General features: G+C 41.0%; 1 protein-coding gene across 2 annotated transcripts in view; it reads right to left on the reverse strand.

Annotated features, from left to right (window-relative positions):
* Nucleotides 1-4,755: 4,755 nt before the first annotated feature.
* ELMSAN1 (ELM2 and Myb/SANT domain containing 1) overlaps nucleotides 4,756-14,810 on the reverse strand; it is a 52,903-nt gene continuing 42,848 nt past the window's right edge. For both annotated transcript variants that reach the window (XM_017808682.1, XM_017808690.1), the window contains exons 6-13: nucleotides 14,519-14,661; nucleotides 13,562-13,665; nucleotides 12,183-12,258; nucleotides 10,983-11,071; nucleotides 9,699-9,848; nucleotides 9,320-9,496; nucleotides 8,722-8,921; nucleotides 4,756-7,384 (exon numbers count right to left, since the gene is read on the reverse strand). In XM_017808682.1, coding sequence (XP_017664171.1) covers nucleotides 7,174-7,384; nucleotides 8,722-8,921; nucleotides 9,320-9,496; nucleotides 9,699-9,848; nucleotides 10,983-11,071; nucleotides 12,183-12,258; nucleotides 13,562-13,665; nucleotides 14,519-14,661 — 1,150 coding nt within the window. In that variant the 3' untranslated portion in view covers nucleotides 4,756-7,173. The remainder of the gene's footprint in view (nucleotides 7,385-8,721; nucleotides 8,922-9,319; nucleotides 9,497-9,698; nucleotides 9,849-10,982; nucleotides 11,072-12,182; nucleotides 12,259-13,561; nucleotides 13,666-14,518; nucleotides 14,662-14,810) is intronic.

Below are 14,810 nucleotides of genomic sequence, written 5' to 3' on the forward strand. Positions count from 1 at the left end.
AGCAAAATACCACTTAATTCTCCAAACGCTATTGCTGATCAACAGCCACAGGCACAGGACTAAGCTAAAGCAAGGACTTTTACACTGAGCTGATAATTTTCCTGTCTTAGGCTGAGTCTTTCTCCTGCCAGCTTTGCTAAGAACATTGAAATGAAACCATCAGCATAAATTAAATAAACCAAAAATAACAGCTAAAAATAAAGCAGGTGTGCTGCCTTAGATTCTCACTGCAATCTCACAGGAGCCTGGTCAGGCACTGGTACGTGTTCCTGCCATCTGCTTTGTGCAGCAAAACATTTGCAGCTTTTTAAGATGTCATACCCATAGGTGTGAGAAACACCTATGTAACTTAGTTAACTAAAAAGAATTAAGTACCAAAGCAGAAGGAAGGTGTTTTGAGGATGGATGGACACGAATGGATATTTAAAATCACAGCAAGAAATCCAGCTACTGCCAGAGGGAACAAAAATAAGTGCTGTGTAACAAAATAGGTTTAAAAAACCCCTTAGATTCAGGTAACAGACAAGTTTTTTTAAACTCTACCATTGAAAAATGTGGTGCAATGTGATTTACAACTGAAGCCACCCAGGAATGTGATGCAGGCCCCTCAGGTACTAAGTTACTCCATGATGCCTTTCCTCTGCCCACTGTCTTTGTAGTTGTTTCAGGGTAGTGTCAGAACCTCACTGGCCTTACTTACAGCACAGCGGACCCAGAAGTATTCCCCGTGAATCTCCAGCACACTACCAAGGTTGTTTCTGGCTTTCTGTGAGGGTGCTCAGCTTCAAGTGGAACACACACCCCATCAACACTTCTGTAAAGCAACGGAGCCGCATCTGCCAGTTATTTTCTTGGATATAAGACATAAAACACATTGCAGGCAGGTGTCTTGGGGGAGAGGTTTACACTGAGAAACAGCCTCGAGGGTTGCTATGAAAAACACAGGCGAGTATGATGAGAGAGCAGCCTGGCTAGAACGACTCTTAACAGCTTCCTCTGCACCACAGCCAGCCTGAGCCCCCCAGACACTCCCTCATACCATCAAAAAACTCAGCTATGAAACGATTTTTAAACCTCTTTTAATAAAAGGTATTTTAGATATATAGAGGATATTAAGTAAATAAGTTACATAGTACATTACAATCACATCAGCAAGATTTCCTTTAGTGTATTAATATTTTATAAAAAAGCACACAAAAAATAAATTCAGTCCAGTCTATCACAACTGTACAGCAACAGGTAAATATATTTATATATGTACATTTTAAACACATAACAGTCTTTTAAAAGGTGCCCTAGGCAGCAGACACACAAAAGGAAGTGTCTGTTCACTTGTTAAAATAAAAGTAATATACTTTATTATAAAGCATTTATACAGTAATTACAAAGGCAGACTGCTCCTGTACAGTACACCAAAGCTTTGACTACAAATTTAAAAACAGAACATAAAAAGAATGAACACAAAAAAAGTTCATATCAAATCTGAACTACAAGGGGAAAAATACATGTGGTAAAGCTGCAGGAAACTTTTTTAAAATACACAATTACATTTCTATAAAAATATATGTTGTCATCTAATCTGGAGAAGTTAAGGGGTTTTTCTCAGGCTCAGCTGTCAGTGGAATCTTAGTCTTGGAAAGAAAGATCCTTAGACAGCTGGGAATTCAAAGTTTGTGTCTTCCTAACATATGACACAGGAGAGAAGGAGGGCGAGTAAAGCAGCTGAACCCAAGTGACAAATTTATATAGAAACTCCCCCCCACAGAAATCAAACATGATTTGTAGACTCTGCTTCTCTGTCTCTTTAAAGCTTTATGAACTTCCAGACATAGATCAGAAGATAAAGCAGGGAGAAAGTTTGTGTGGGAAAATGTGGATTAGAATAAGGTTTCTGGCAGAGGTAAGCATTGGACTGAAAGTGCCATTGTATGAAAGCAGAGAAGACTCCTAGGGCCAATAGTCCTCCCTACTCCCATTTCTTTAAAATAAAGATATGTATCTATAGAAACTTTCTAGTCCACTGCCTGAAAGAGAATTAAGAAGTGTGTAACTGCTGAGAGTGGTTTAGGAAACACTTTTTTTAAAATGTTGATTTTAATCTAAGCTTGTTGCAATGATAAAAATAACCAAAACCTCAGTCTGACAAACCAGAGAGTATTTTTAGCTAATTTGGACGTTGTCTACAATGGGATTTAACAGATGAGTTACCTTTAAGCTTTTGAATTTCTATCTCCGCCCTGCCTTTAAGCAGCTCCATTCCTACCTGTTCCTAGCCAGCAAAATGCCACAGTCCTGCACAGCTGAGTGAAATTCTGTAGGCCTTCAACTTACAGAGCCGAGTTCTCGCAGATACCATTAGCTGTATCAGTAAATGGACAAACATAAAATAAATTAAAATGCAGAGTGGTTCTTGCAGCAAGACTGCAAAACACCTGCAGCTATATCAGATATGCATCACACGTGCATGCATCTATCTAGTAGTTACATTCTAGTAGTTACATACACACAGTCTTAAAAAAATCAGATGCTATCCCATGCAGATCACAAACCTGACAGATTGAATTTATTTGTAACAGGCAGAAAGAAGCACAGGCAGAAGTACGTGATCAGGGCAAAATGTGACCTGTCGCTGCATCTCCATGATGCCCAATGCTGGTATCAGGACTCAGGTAATGGTTTTGAAATACAGCCACCTGAAGCCTGATCTTGCACTGTAAAAGGCAAATCTATTAGCACACAGAATTGCAGTCTATAAATCTTGTATTTATTCCCACAGAAAGAGCTAAAGCAAAGGGACGTCTTCTTCAAACTTAATGACTGAGCTTTTACTGCCTGTTTTCTAAATTAGCAGCAAACTCTTACACTAAATAGGGATCAATCAGTAGGCCTTTAAATGATGGAAAATAATGACCATGGAGTTTTAAAACAGATATATCAACGGAACATAGACAAGAATTTTGTTTGGTTTGGGTGGTTTTTTTAAAATCCTAACTGAACAACACAGCCTGTACTGCAGTAAAGAGCCACTCAAGTTATTTTCTCCCCTCTAACAGTAGGAACATGACTCACTCCAGATTAGACAAATTCAGTTCAAATGCTTTGTCCACAGAAATTGGGATTGGTTTTTGGGTTTTGTTTTTGTTTGTTTTTTTTTTTTTTTAACAATTCTCTGCCAAGTTTTGCTAGTAGGCACCATCTAATTCAAATGCAGGATCAATTCCAAACTCCTACTGTAAGCAGGGGGGGCATCAGGTTTGGTTTTGCTTGTTTGTTTTTTAAGATGATACTTGGAGAAATAGTTTTCCTTATTACCGTGACAGAAAAGAGGTCTTCTGGTGGCTACTAGCAATTTGTAAATATGCTCAGAAACATTCCAACTTGATGCCACTTACTTGGAACATTTATCTGATTGTGGTCAGCCATGCTAACCCACAGCTGTTAAAGAGGCTATCCTCAGAAAAAGCCCTTTTCTGATTTTCTCCCAGTGACAGACCTCACTGTGTCCACTTTTCCTGTTCTCTTATACTGCAGCAGGGTGGGAGAGGAACAACCAATACTGGAATCAGTGTGTAATATACACAACACTTTTGTGCAAGTAAAGAAAATCTCCAATTTATCCTTATCAGCACCTCAGTGCTTTGTCCCTGATCAGAGGAAAAATTATATCAGTTTCCTAAAATAGGGAAAAATCAGTGGAAGATCTGGTTTTCGGAAGACTATAACAATGCTTGCATTCATGCATCATTGTATTTGAAACAATTGGTACTTAATGCAATCCCATGATTTGCTCCCTAAATCTTTGTTCTTCAAAGGATTCAACTGATCATTTTATCTGATCAGTTGTTTTTCACCATGATTTGTTGTGCCTTAGCTAAAACTACTTCAAGCTTGAAAACTCCTAAGGGCCATGACTAAATGTTTGCTCATTATCACCCAGGCAGACTTCCAGACACTAAAAAAAATAAATTAGTAAATGCATGTGACGAACAGGGAAGGTAAAAGGCAGGGAAATACCCTGATTTTCTGCCCATAAGGAGACGAGTACATTTCAGCACAAAACTTTTTGCAGATTTACCTTACAGGAGAACAGATATAAGTTCTTCTAGCTTAGCAACCTATTTTCTAGCTGGAACTATACCTAGTTCATCCTGTCCCTCACTTTTTCCTAAGCATCTGCTCCTTATCACTGTTAGAAACAAAACCTGAAGCTAGACAGAACTTTGGTTTGTCCCAATATGAACAGCTTCTGCTTTTCCCTAAGCGATTACATTGATTGATTTTGTACTGCTTTAGCAAGGACAGTAAAAGCATTTTCCTAAGACACTTTGATTAACTTTATTTTAGTTCTCAAGTTTAATCAGATCTCCTCCCCAATCTAAAAAAAAATATTCTTTTTTTTGCCGTGTTTCTCAATGTGTGCGAGTTCCGCCTCCATTTCTTTATTATGTGTTTCTAGACCTGCTGCAGCACAGGTATTCCAGACAAATACCGTTAGCCCTGTAAGGCCATCCATCTAAGAGAAGGTCACTCTAAACAAACCTACGTCCTGAGAACCTCACTGCCACTGTCCAAGCTTGCTCGGCCCCGGCAGATGAACCTCAGGATTAAAGGGTGGGCTCAGTTCAGCGCACACTGGGTCTCACCTAAAAAATCCACTGCGCAGGCTCGAAGGGTTAATGACCTTTCCCAAATCTTCGCTCGCGAAGACTGGCCATATTATTATTATTATATTATTATTATTATTATTATTACATCCCTTACAACAGGATCAGGTTCTACATCTATAGAATAGAATATCTACATTACTTTAAATCCTATTTAGATACACTTACAAGCCCTGCTTGTTTCTGACCTGTTGCCCTGCAGTTCTCAGGATCCGGCAACTTCCCAGAAACATACGTCAGAACTGTGTTTATTTGCATCTTTTTTTTTTTACTGGAATTAATTCCAGAACTATAAGTGGACCATGAGGTCCAGCTGCTTCATCTACTCTCCATCCTGGCACAGTGTGCTAAAGCTTCTGTTCTCCCCAAGGGCCCTAGGATAAAGGCGGAAAAGCATTTTCTCCAATTTATAAAAGAAAAAGACAGAACAATCAACACTGAAACTCTTAATAAGAAGACTGATTTGCTTAAGCTTCTTTTTAAAGATTAGCAGCTTTTAGTTCTTTGCAGTTTTTGAATGATTTTAACAGTTCATGAAGTGCCATCTGCTTTCACAGCCTAGTTAGTCAACAAGACCCATGCATGAAACAGTCATCCAAACGCTGAAAGGAAACCCAATTTTGACAGGAATGAAAAATACAATCTTGGCAGAAAATTGAGCACTTACAGGCAAAAGTGTCAACATTGCAAAAAGTGCAGTCCTCATGATACTCCTACTGATTTTGTAAGAGTAGTAACTGTTTCTGCTATTAAGAAAAAGGATTCTATGTAAAGGCATAGATATGTCAAAGCAAATATGGTACAACACGAGCCTCCCAAACAAATGAGTGAAGCCATCATGGTTGCATAAAACCACAGGGCAGGAAGACTGCCAGATGGCATGCTGGAGTTAAAGCCACTTTCCATAGATAACCGGGAATTTATCTAGCAGCTTGAAGGGTCAAGATTTTTAAAAAAAAATATTCCAGTCAGGCACAGTCTGTAGTTCACATCCAACAATGTCTCTTGGATCCCTGCTCAGGAATGCAGGAGCGATTGGCTCCTTCAGTACTGCCGGTATGACACAGTGCCAGCACCCAGGAAGCTGGGGATCAGTGCTGCTCCAAGGACTGGCTGGAGGGAGGGAGCTGGGCAGCCACGGTACGGGCTGGGACCAACCAGTCATGAAGCACAAGGAAGTGATCCGATTCTCTGCATCCTTACAAAAGTAATGATAAATGTGGGCTACAAGGTGTACAGAACAATCCTGTGCAAATCTAACATCTGTCACCTGGACCACTTTACTTCTTCTTAACTCTCTTTCACCAGGAGCTTTTGGTGGATAGACTTTTTGGCTATTAGCTTGTGTCAGTTCTGAAGGAAGAGTCAGCCTTTCAGCAGGACAACCCAGCAGGCAGTGCTGCACAGCCACTGGTGTGTAAATAGGTGACAAGTTTCTCCTGCAGGAGTTTCTTCCTGACAGGAAGTATTTGGGAAACTAGGGCCCCATCATAAAAGCTCTTGATGATGGCAATTTCAAGGAGTAAATGAGGGATGCCACAAGACAGAAATGGATATTGAGAGTTAAAAAACATTCACAGATGCACCACTGCCGGAGATGAGAGTCCATTCCTCCCATCTCTGAGGTGCACACAATCCAGTGCACAAAACTTGGGTTCATTTTCACTAAACAAACTTGCTTCCATTTATGCAAAGTCAAACCCAGCAGTTTTCATTTCAAATTGCACTTGTGAAACCCAGACTACTTTCCTTAAGGTTAATCAAAGGCATACTATTTTGTTTTCCAAGATGAGACAACCCGCAAGGCCTGTGGCTACTCTAATCCCACAGGGTATTTTTATATCCACTGCTGCATTCTTAATGCCATAAAAGAAATTACCTCAGGCTTCTGTTTGAAAAATAAAACTTCCTCTCAAAAGGAAGAAGAGTGTCTTGCTCATCCCACTTTTCATTTTTGTGAAACAGAGGTCAAAAGTGCACACTATCTTTCCACAAAATTTGTTGTCTGCCTGAATAACTGCTCAGAAAGAAAGGCAGGAAAGCATAACAGGAAGGAGAACTTGCTGAGAAAGGAAACATCTAGAAGTCACCAGTGTCACAGTAACTGGATACACTTAGCTCAGAGTAGAGTTTCATTTTCTTGCTCTGGTCTGGAAAACTTTATATTCAAGAGTCCTGTTACCATGATTCCTGACAAGGACAAAAAGAAAGGTCTGACTGACCTTAGAGAACTCACTTCCACTGCAGGTGACACAGTCCTATTATGTACCTTAGGTATCATTATAAATAGAACAGAAATCTTATTAGTCTTAAGAAAAAAAATCCGAGTTATCCACCATTCTGGCTTGGTCAGTACTGGCAAGGTGAAGTGGAACATGTGGCATGAGGAAATGGCAGCACTGAAACCGAGACCTGATGGTTCAGGTAAGAAAGTGCAAGCAAAAGAAGTGAGACCACCAAGAGGGAGGTTGGGTCCAGCCTTACTACTCCCTCCACTTCGGGTCAGCTGCTATATTTCTCCATCTTCATCCGAGCTTGCACTGCTGCTCCCACTGCTGCTGCTCCCACTCTCGCTGCTCTCTTCCTGCCGGGCCTGGCTCTGGGCTGCTGCTGCCGCCGCCGCCGCCTCCTTCTCTTGCTGCCTCAGTGCAGCCGCCTTCTTTTCCTGCTCCGCGTGGCTTTTCATGTGAGCACTGCGGCTCTTCACCTTGTAGAACACCCTGAGGAAGGCACATGTGTACATTAGCAGTGGTCTCTCCTATGACTTCTCCAAAAGAGCTTCTGCTGCTCCAGCCTCAAGTTTGTGAGCTTCAGCACCGGAGCTCATGCTGCCATTGCAGTAGAGCATCCACAGCAAACACCACTGCTGACTTGGCATGCCAGCATGAGGCGGAATGCCAGCAGGAGATCCTGAGCACCCTCAAACCACTTGCTTCATTTCTTAATATGGCTATTTCCTCTTATTTCGCATTCAGCTCTAAATTCAGAGGTGCAGTGCTGGTATCAGAATTATGCACATGCTGCTTAACACAACAGGACCCTGGTTTTCAGGCATTCCCCTATGCTGGAAAAATACAAACACGGAGGCAAACGATGGCCCAGTGCCCCTCCTGAGCCTTGTGCCCTCCTGAGCCTTGTGCACACAGCTAGAAATACTTAAGCTTTTTCCTTCTGACTTTGCACTTCTATGATCTGTTCCTCCATCTTTCGCCATTAACTATTTGGATTTTGTATCAAATGCCACAAGAAAAGATTAGACACCATTAAGAATCCTTTCCTGATTGTCCTTTGTCAAGGCCAAGACCAAATCCTAACTGCCTGACCTCTTACAGCACTACCTTTTCCAATGCCCTGAGGGCACAGAGACAGGATGCCTTCAGGAAAGTCCCAGCCACAGCAGGAATCTGTCACAGCCCTGGTGAGGTAACTAGACAGATTGCATTTTCTTGCCATCCTCTAGCTTGGTGTCTTTTTTAAATAAAGGGATAACCACTGGTATTACAAGACTCTTGTAATAAAAATGAGCAATTTATGTAGAAAACTGAATTACAGTTATGATTCTGTTGGCAACAAACCTACAAAAACTGCTAGAACTGTGTAAGGAAAGACAAACTCATCCACCAAAGATGAGTGCAAATTTAACTAGATGAACTATGTACCTACTGGCGTAATCCCTGCTGCTATAACAATGGTAGTGTCTTACGTTTCTACACCGCTGTTATTAAGTCTACACCATGGTTTTAATATGTGATCCAACAAATACACAGAAACTACTCATTACAAAAATGCAAGTGTTACAGTGGGGCAATACAGCGGCTGCTTGAAAGTACAGCTTAACACCAAACAGTGCACACAGTTGAAATGCAGGTGGTGTCTTATTCCATTTGAGGAAAAACAGTCTGTAGTTTGCAAGTATTAGTGGGGCAATAAGTCATTAAAATTATTGCAATATCTCTGGCCTAAACAGAAAGATGAAAAGCTCATTTGAGAAAAAGCTTCCACAGGAGATGCCCTACAGTGATTCTGTGCCTATTGCTGGAAGCAGAGTTGCTCTTACCTGCCACATTTTTTACATGGAAATGTGTTTTCTGTGTTTTGAGTTTTACTGGTAGCATCTGATTTTATCTTCTGTTTCCGCTTCTTCCTCTGCACTGGAGCAGTAATAAGCTTTCGAGGCTTCATGGTTGTCTCCCTTGGCTTCCTTCCAATTCTGCCTGTGACAGTTGCCTCTTGATTCCTTGTATTGCCATCACTTGCCTTTGGAGAGAGGGGAAGAGTTAAGGCAAATTGACACTTAAACCCACCATCAGAAGGAAAACAATGGCTGAGCTCCTGTGCTTCCTTTATTCCAGACCAAGGTTTTATTTAATGAGAAAGTCTTCAGGCTTTCAGGACATTTCTCATCATGGTCTTATGTGTGCACCAACCACAAAGAATTACATTTCATTTTTCTTTCTTATGCATCCCAGTTCTCCCCTCACAGCACAGAATCTGGCTGATAGTAATACTCTGAGCTACTTCAGTCCAGTCTCTTGCTCCGGGAGAAGTTGGAGGTGGAAACTTTTTACACCTGGAACTGCCCACCTGCTATTTTCTAAACTACTTGCAGAGTGAAGATGGCACAGAAAGCACGATATGCACAATGCAGCACTTACTATTACACCATCTTGTAGTGTCTGTTCATCTTTGAGAGCATCTGCGCTCCTCTTTCTGTTTTCTAACCCTTCCTCCGCCTCCTCTTCTTCCTCCTCTTCCTCCTCCTCCACATGCCCCTGTTCTTCACTGAAGATGTCCCTTCTGAGAGGAAGAACACGTGCAAACCTATGGGAACTCTTCATCAGAAGATAAAGGAACTGTTAATTTTGGTGTCTGTAAGTAAATGTCATTATGTGATACAGGACACAAGTTTATGAGTCTGGACTCCTCCTGTAGAGGAGCCAGACTGTTTCTGCTTTTGATTTGATCAGCAAATGAGACAACACACAAGACTTCAAACCACAGTCCAAAAGAGGTGAAAGAAATTTAGGAAATTACCTTGATGTCAACTTCAGCTTCGTCTTTCATAGATCTCTCATTAGCACCATCAATGTCCCCGAAGATTAAGGTCCCATTCCGACCAATTTTCACCTGTTTCTTGTATGTGTAGTAGAATTCCACACACTGAGCCACTGTTTTGGTTTTTATCTGGTGTTTAAAAAGCAAAGTCCAATGGATCACATGATTAGAAGAAGGCTTATAAATAATTACTAAGGGTACAATAAATATACTTCGTATTTTCTTTCTTCAGTAATCTCCATTCCACCACAGCTGCTGCTAAAGCCTTCTTTTCTGTGTCACACTCACCTGTATGCCTCATCCCACAGCCCATCCCCTACTGCCATTGTTATTCACTTAGAACTACAGGACCAACTTTCCAAAGAAAAGCTGGTCAATGTAAAGGTGACAGAACCTTAAATTTTGTAAGCTTAATGCACCTCTTGGCCTCTGAAATGTTCCAGTTGAGCTGTCAGCCTTGAAAGCAGCCTTTCAGTTTTATGGGGGAGCTTTATTTTCCAGTAGCACTTCAGAGAAGACCAGACCAGAATACCAATCCAAAAATGGAGATGAAGGTTTGTGGCCCTTTCCCATTTTGGCCACATGCATTTCATAGGCATATGATGGTAGACAATTTTCAGTACAGACCCGTGAACCATCTACATATCCTGTATCAGTGATTTTTCTGAAAGTTTTGGAATACATTCTTAGCTTCTGAGCTTTAGCAACTTAAATGCCTTTGGGAATTTATTCAGTAAATATGTATCGGCTCCTGGTTTTGCACTCTGCTTCAGTGATTTCCCCCTTGCTGACATGTCATACCACATCAAAATATAGGAGTGATCACTTTTACAATCATTGTCACAAGAAACTGGAAAGAGAAATCCTAAAGGATACATCATTCACACATCCCCTAGTGCTTTCCATCAGTGGCAAGGATGTGTTTCTATTTAGTTTCACAGGCAAGCCATTTAAACCAAACATTACCAGCGCTCTATAAATATGCCCTGCAGAGGAGTTATCTGCAGCATGGACTAATGGAAGTAATGCAGCAAGTACCAAGGTTAAGTAAACAACAGTGAAAGGAAACACTACTGTTCTGGCTTTCTAGTGAGATTTTATGCTGTGCTGGATGATAAAATTTCTCTGAAATCTTCTGAGTGCAGGACTTAATGCTTAAAACTGAGGTTTCAGAAAAAAATCAAGATTGAACTTCCTATATTAAATGCTTAACAAACATGTAAGAATGTATCGTTGTAATTTAAAAAAAAAAAGGTTACTTACAAGCTTTTGGACTAAGAAAAAGTCTTTCTTGTAGATTGCAATGCCTTTGTTGAATAACTTTTTTTCCTCAACTTTCCACTTGTCTGATCCTGCAGGTAAAAACAAAAGTTGTAATGGAAGCCCATGCTATTTCAAATTATCTTTTCTTCATGTTTGCCTTAAATAAGACTAATACACAAATATAAGGGTGCAGTCTCTCCTCACACCTACTCCAGCAAAACTGCAGACTGCTGTTAAACCCTCCCCTACTGCTCCACCTCAGTTCTCCTCTCGTCACTTCCTCTGTGTTAGATCTAATGCTCATCACCACAGGTTAACTCAGTTCAGCTTGAAAAACCACTCAATTAGATGAACTAAGATGTTGCCCAACCAAACAGCAATGTGAATAGACATACTTTGTGGTGGCTCAGTCACTAGATTTTATAGACAGGAAATGGTGGGGCAGGAGAACAGGATCTTCTCTTCCAGCAGCAATCCACTGTACTTGAAAATTTATTACATCTCAGATATTCCTCAAATATTCCTTGCCTCTAATAATAAACACATTTTTAACTCCTTCCTTCCTTTTAGATATTAATCAAGTAATATTTGCCAACCATTACAGTAGTGTGTAATAATGAAGAAAAGTAATTTCTATGCTTTACCACCTTACATCAGGTCTTTCAGGTGTCTCAGGTTACTCTTGATCACTGAAATTAGTGTCACACAGCTGACTACTTTCTAATTAGGTGCAAGACTACAGAGGCAGTTTATGGCATTTAAATTTTGCAGAAACATTGACAGGCATCAAGAGCTGGCTGAGGCTTCTTCACCAAGCTTGAAAGCTCTTCGTCATAAAACCCCTGCCTAATGCTACCCTGGAAACTCATGCCAGACAGGCTGTGATTCTAAGGCAACGGCAGCCTTTCTGCATTCTCTGTGGCTCAGTGCAAGGGATTGCATTCTCTTTTCCCCATAAAGGAAATCAGAACACATACATATGCCAACACACACATGCACATATTCAGAAAGATGCAGTGTTTCTTATAAGTGTCATAATTTGCACAGGCAAAATTTCTGGCATGTCATCATTTGATTTATGGGAGAGGAGTGGTCCTTTAATCTTACTGTAATGTTACAGAGTTCCTCAAAAAAATCAGAAAATAATAGAAAAATTCCAGTATGATAAGCAGGCAGCACAGAGTTATTCTGTTAACAAACCTGTGTAGTGATAATCTGCCAAAGGGTGGGTAGGCGGTCGCACTGGCCTCTTCAACAGCAGTTTGGTCAGAGCTCCCTAAGATAAATACAAGTAAAATAATGAATTTAATGCTTGGGGTATTAAAAACAAATATCAGGCAATTGTTAATCCTCCCCTTTTTGTGGCAAGCTAACTGAAAAGAACCATAGCACAGTTTAACAGTTGAGACAACTTTAAAAATTACGTTCTTGACTATCCACTTAGTCTTGGGTACCGCAGGCAAGTGGTATGTTCTTATCACTTCTTCACGTCTGTGAATTGATACAATCACCACAGTACTGGGAGAGAGCCAATTCCACAGACAGAGACCATGCAGCAGTTTCCTCTCATTAACCAAAGGCCTCTATTACATACTCACATCCAAAAATGCTGCCCTAAATGATGCCTGCCTTACACATCCAAGTCATTGTGATCTGATCTCACTTAACTAAGCAATATTTCAAAATAAAATAGCAGTCACACGACTGAAAGATTCCACACACATAGACAAAAACCCCCACCTCTCAAGCTGCTTTTTCACTTGTATTTAAACCGGAAGTGCTTTCAAAGTTAGTAGGAAGGTGACAACAGAGTCATGCTTCCACTGACAGTGTAAACTACCTGAACAACGAGCTCCTGCTGCCAGAGGCAGTCCTGCTCCTCCCTAATGGCAGCAACAGCACTCACAACATGGGCTGGCAGAAACCAAACCCATGCACACAAAAACTACTTCGTATGTGTTCTCTTCTCCATACAGGTAAATGCAGTATCACAAATTCAGCGCCAGGGGACAAGAAACAAGCAGTCAGGCAAAAGTGCGGGATACTCCTGACCACTCCCAGAAGTGTCAAAGCACAATAATGGAAGTGTATCATGTCTTACAATACTGATAAAAAAGTAGCAGCACAGCCATTCTACAGATACAGAGAAGTTAAATGGATCTGCCAAAACTAAAAGAAGCAAGACATTGCACTCTGTCTCAGCTTCAGCCTCGGCCTCTTACTTTTCCTTCCAACATGGTTATCTTCCCAGGAAGACAATATTTAAGACTCATTTATCAGTCTTGGCTCACTCACCCTGGTAGACTCTCAGTGCGTCTCTTAAAAAACCAAACATGATGAAGTTGGAAACATAAAAGAGAGTAAGTGAACATGGCACTGTACATCAGACAGAACCCACTTTAGGGACATCCAAGGGACAGTGGACTAAACAGTGGAAGCCAGATAGGGACAGTGGACTAAACAGTGGAAGCCAGATGCATTGCAAGGAGTTTGCAAGGCTTTCCTCTCAGGAGTGAAAGGTTATCTGACCTTCCCAAACATCTTTGACCACACTGAGTTGAACACCTGGGAAGACTCACCAGAATGCTTCCCTTTGCTTCATGTAAGAAATGCAATGCCAGCTCTTGGTTGGTTCCAGCCCCAGGAAAAATGCTTGAACAGGCAGCAGCTAGCAGGTTTTCCACTGTTTCCAGAGGAGTACAAAAAAATTCAGGTAAGAGGATTAAAATGAAATTTCCTACAGATTTCCATGATTAATTAGCTCTTTTGAAGGAGGACTAGGCAAAACAGAAAGTAAAACTTTCAGAGAAACTGAATGTCCCTGCAAATTTATCTGGGTCAAATTTGGACCTAAGAACTCATTAGACTGCAAGGTCATGCTGTACTGTTTCCACACAGAGTTTCTTGCAAATCTCCTCCCTCCTATAATGTCTTCCCACCTCTCTTCACCTCAGCGACTTCTTGAATCCCCTCTTATATTGTGAATTTCCATTTCACAATACCCTTTTTCCTCTCTAATCAGAAAGATTTCTTCCAAGCCTGCCCACTTCCTCCTCCCTTCAGGATTTATACAGGCCACAACTCATCTGCAACAAAAGCAGACAGCTCCCCAAGTCTGCTTACTAGCTGCCACAACTCCTGCTTCCTCATCCTGACTTCTGTCTACAAACTTGGTTTTTCCAAAATTTACTATTATGTCCAGAACATCCCTCAAAAATACAGAAGTGTATGTGGCTTTCAAATGTTAACAAAAACAGTGAAGCTTCACTGAGCAAAAGGCTGCTCTTTACCTGACTAGAAACAAATAGTCCCAGTTTTCTGTCAATTAAAAAAAAAAACAATCCTACCAACCTCCCCCTCCCCACACATGCAACCTGATAAACAAGTTTTACTCCTAAAATTGTTTCCAAGACCATTCAAACATTTGACTTGACTGGCAGCTCAGAGATTTTAAATTACGCCTACAGTAGGTCTGTGGTTACCCCTAAAACCACTGTGACAATTCAGTCCTATTTACCAGCCTTCCACCTTCTTACCATTCTCTTGGGTGTCTTTGTTGGTTTCCAGGTCGCCCCACGGTTGCCACACCAGCTCTGCTTTATGCTCATCAACTTCTGCCAGAGACCTGTCCTGGAGTGATGGGATTTCTGCTTGAAAGCGAGTTCCTACATTTATTCGCCTGCAGGGAAAGAAAAAAGTAACAGTCAGGACCCCTTTACAATATCCAGGAAGTCTCCATCTCTGCTAGAAACACTAATTATGAAGAAACAAATGCAGCAGGCTCTTACATATAACACAACAGTGTTGCAGGTTACATTATGACTCAGA

The sequence above is a fragment of the Lepidothrix coronata genome, unplaced genomic scaffold (genome assembly GCF_001604755.1).
Source record: "Lepidothrix coronata isolate B3197 unplaced genomic scaffold, Lepidothrix_coronata-1.0 Scaffold1, whole genome shotgun sequence".
NCBI classification, from domain to species: domain Eukaryota; kingdom Metazoa; phylum Chordata; class Aves; order Passeriformes; family Pipridae; genus Lepidothrix; species Lepidothrix coronata.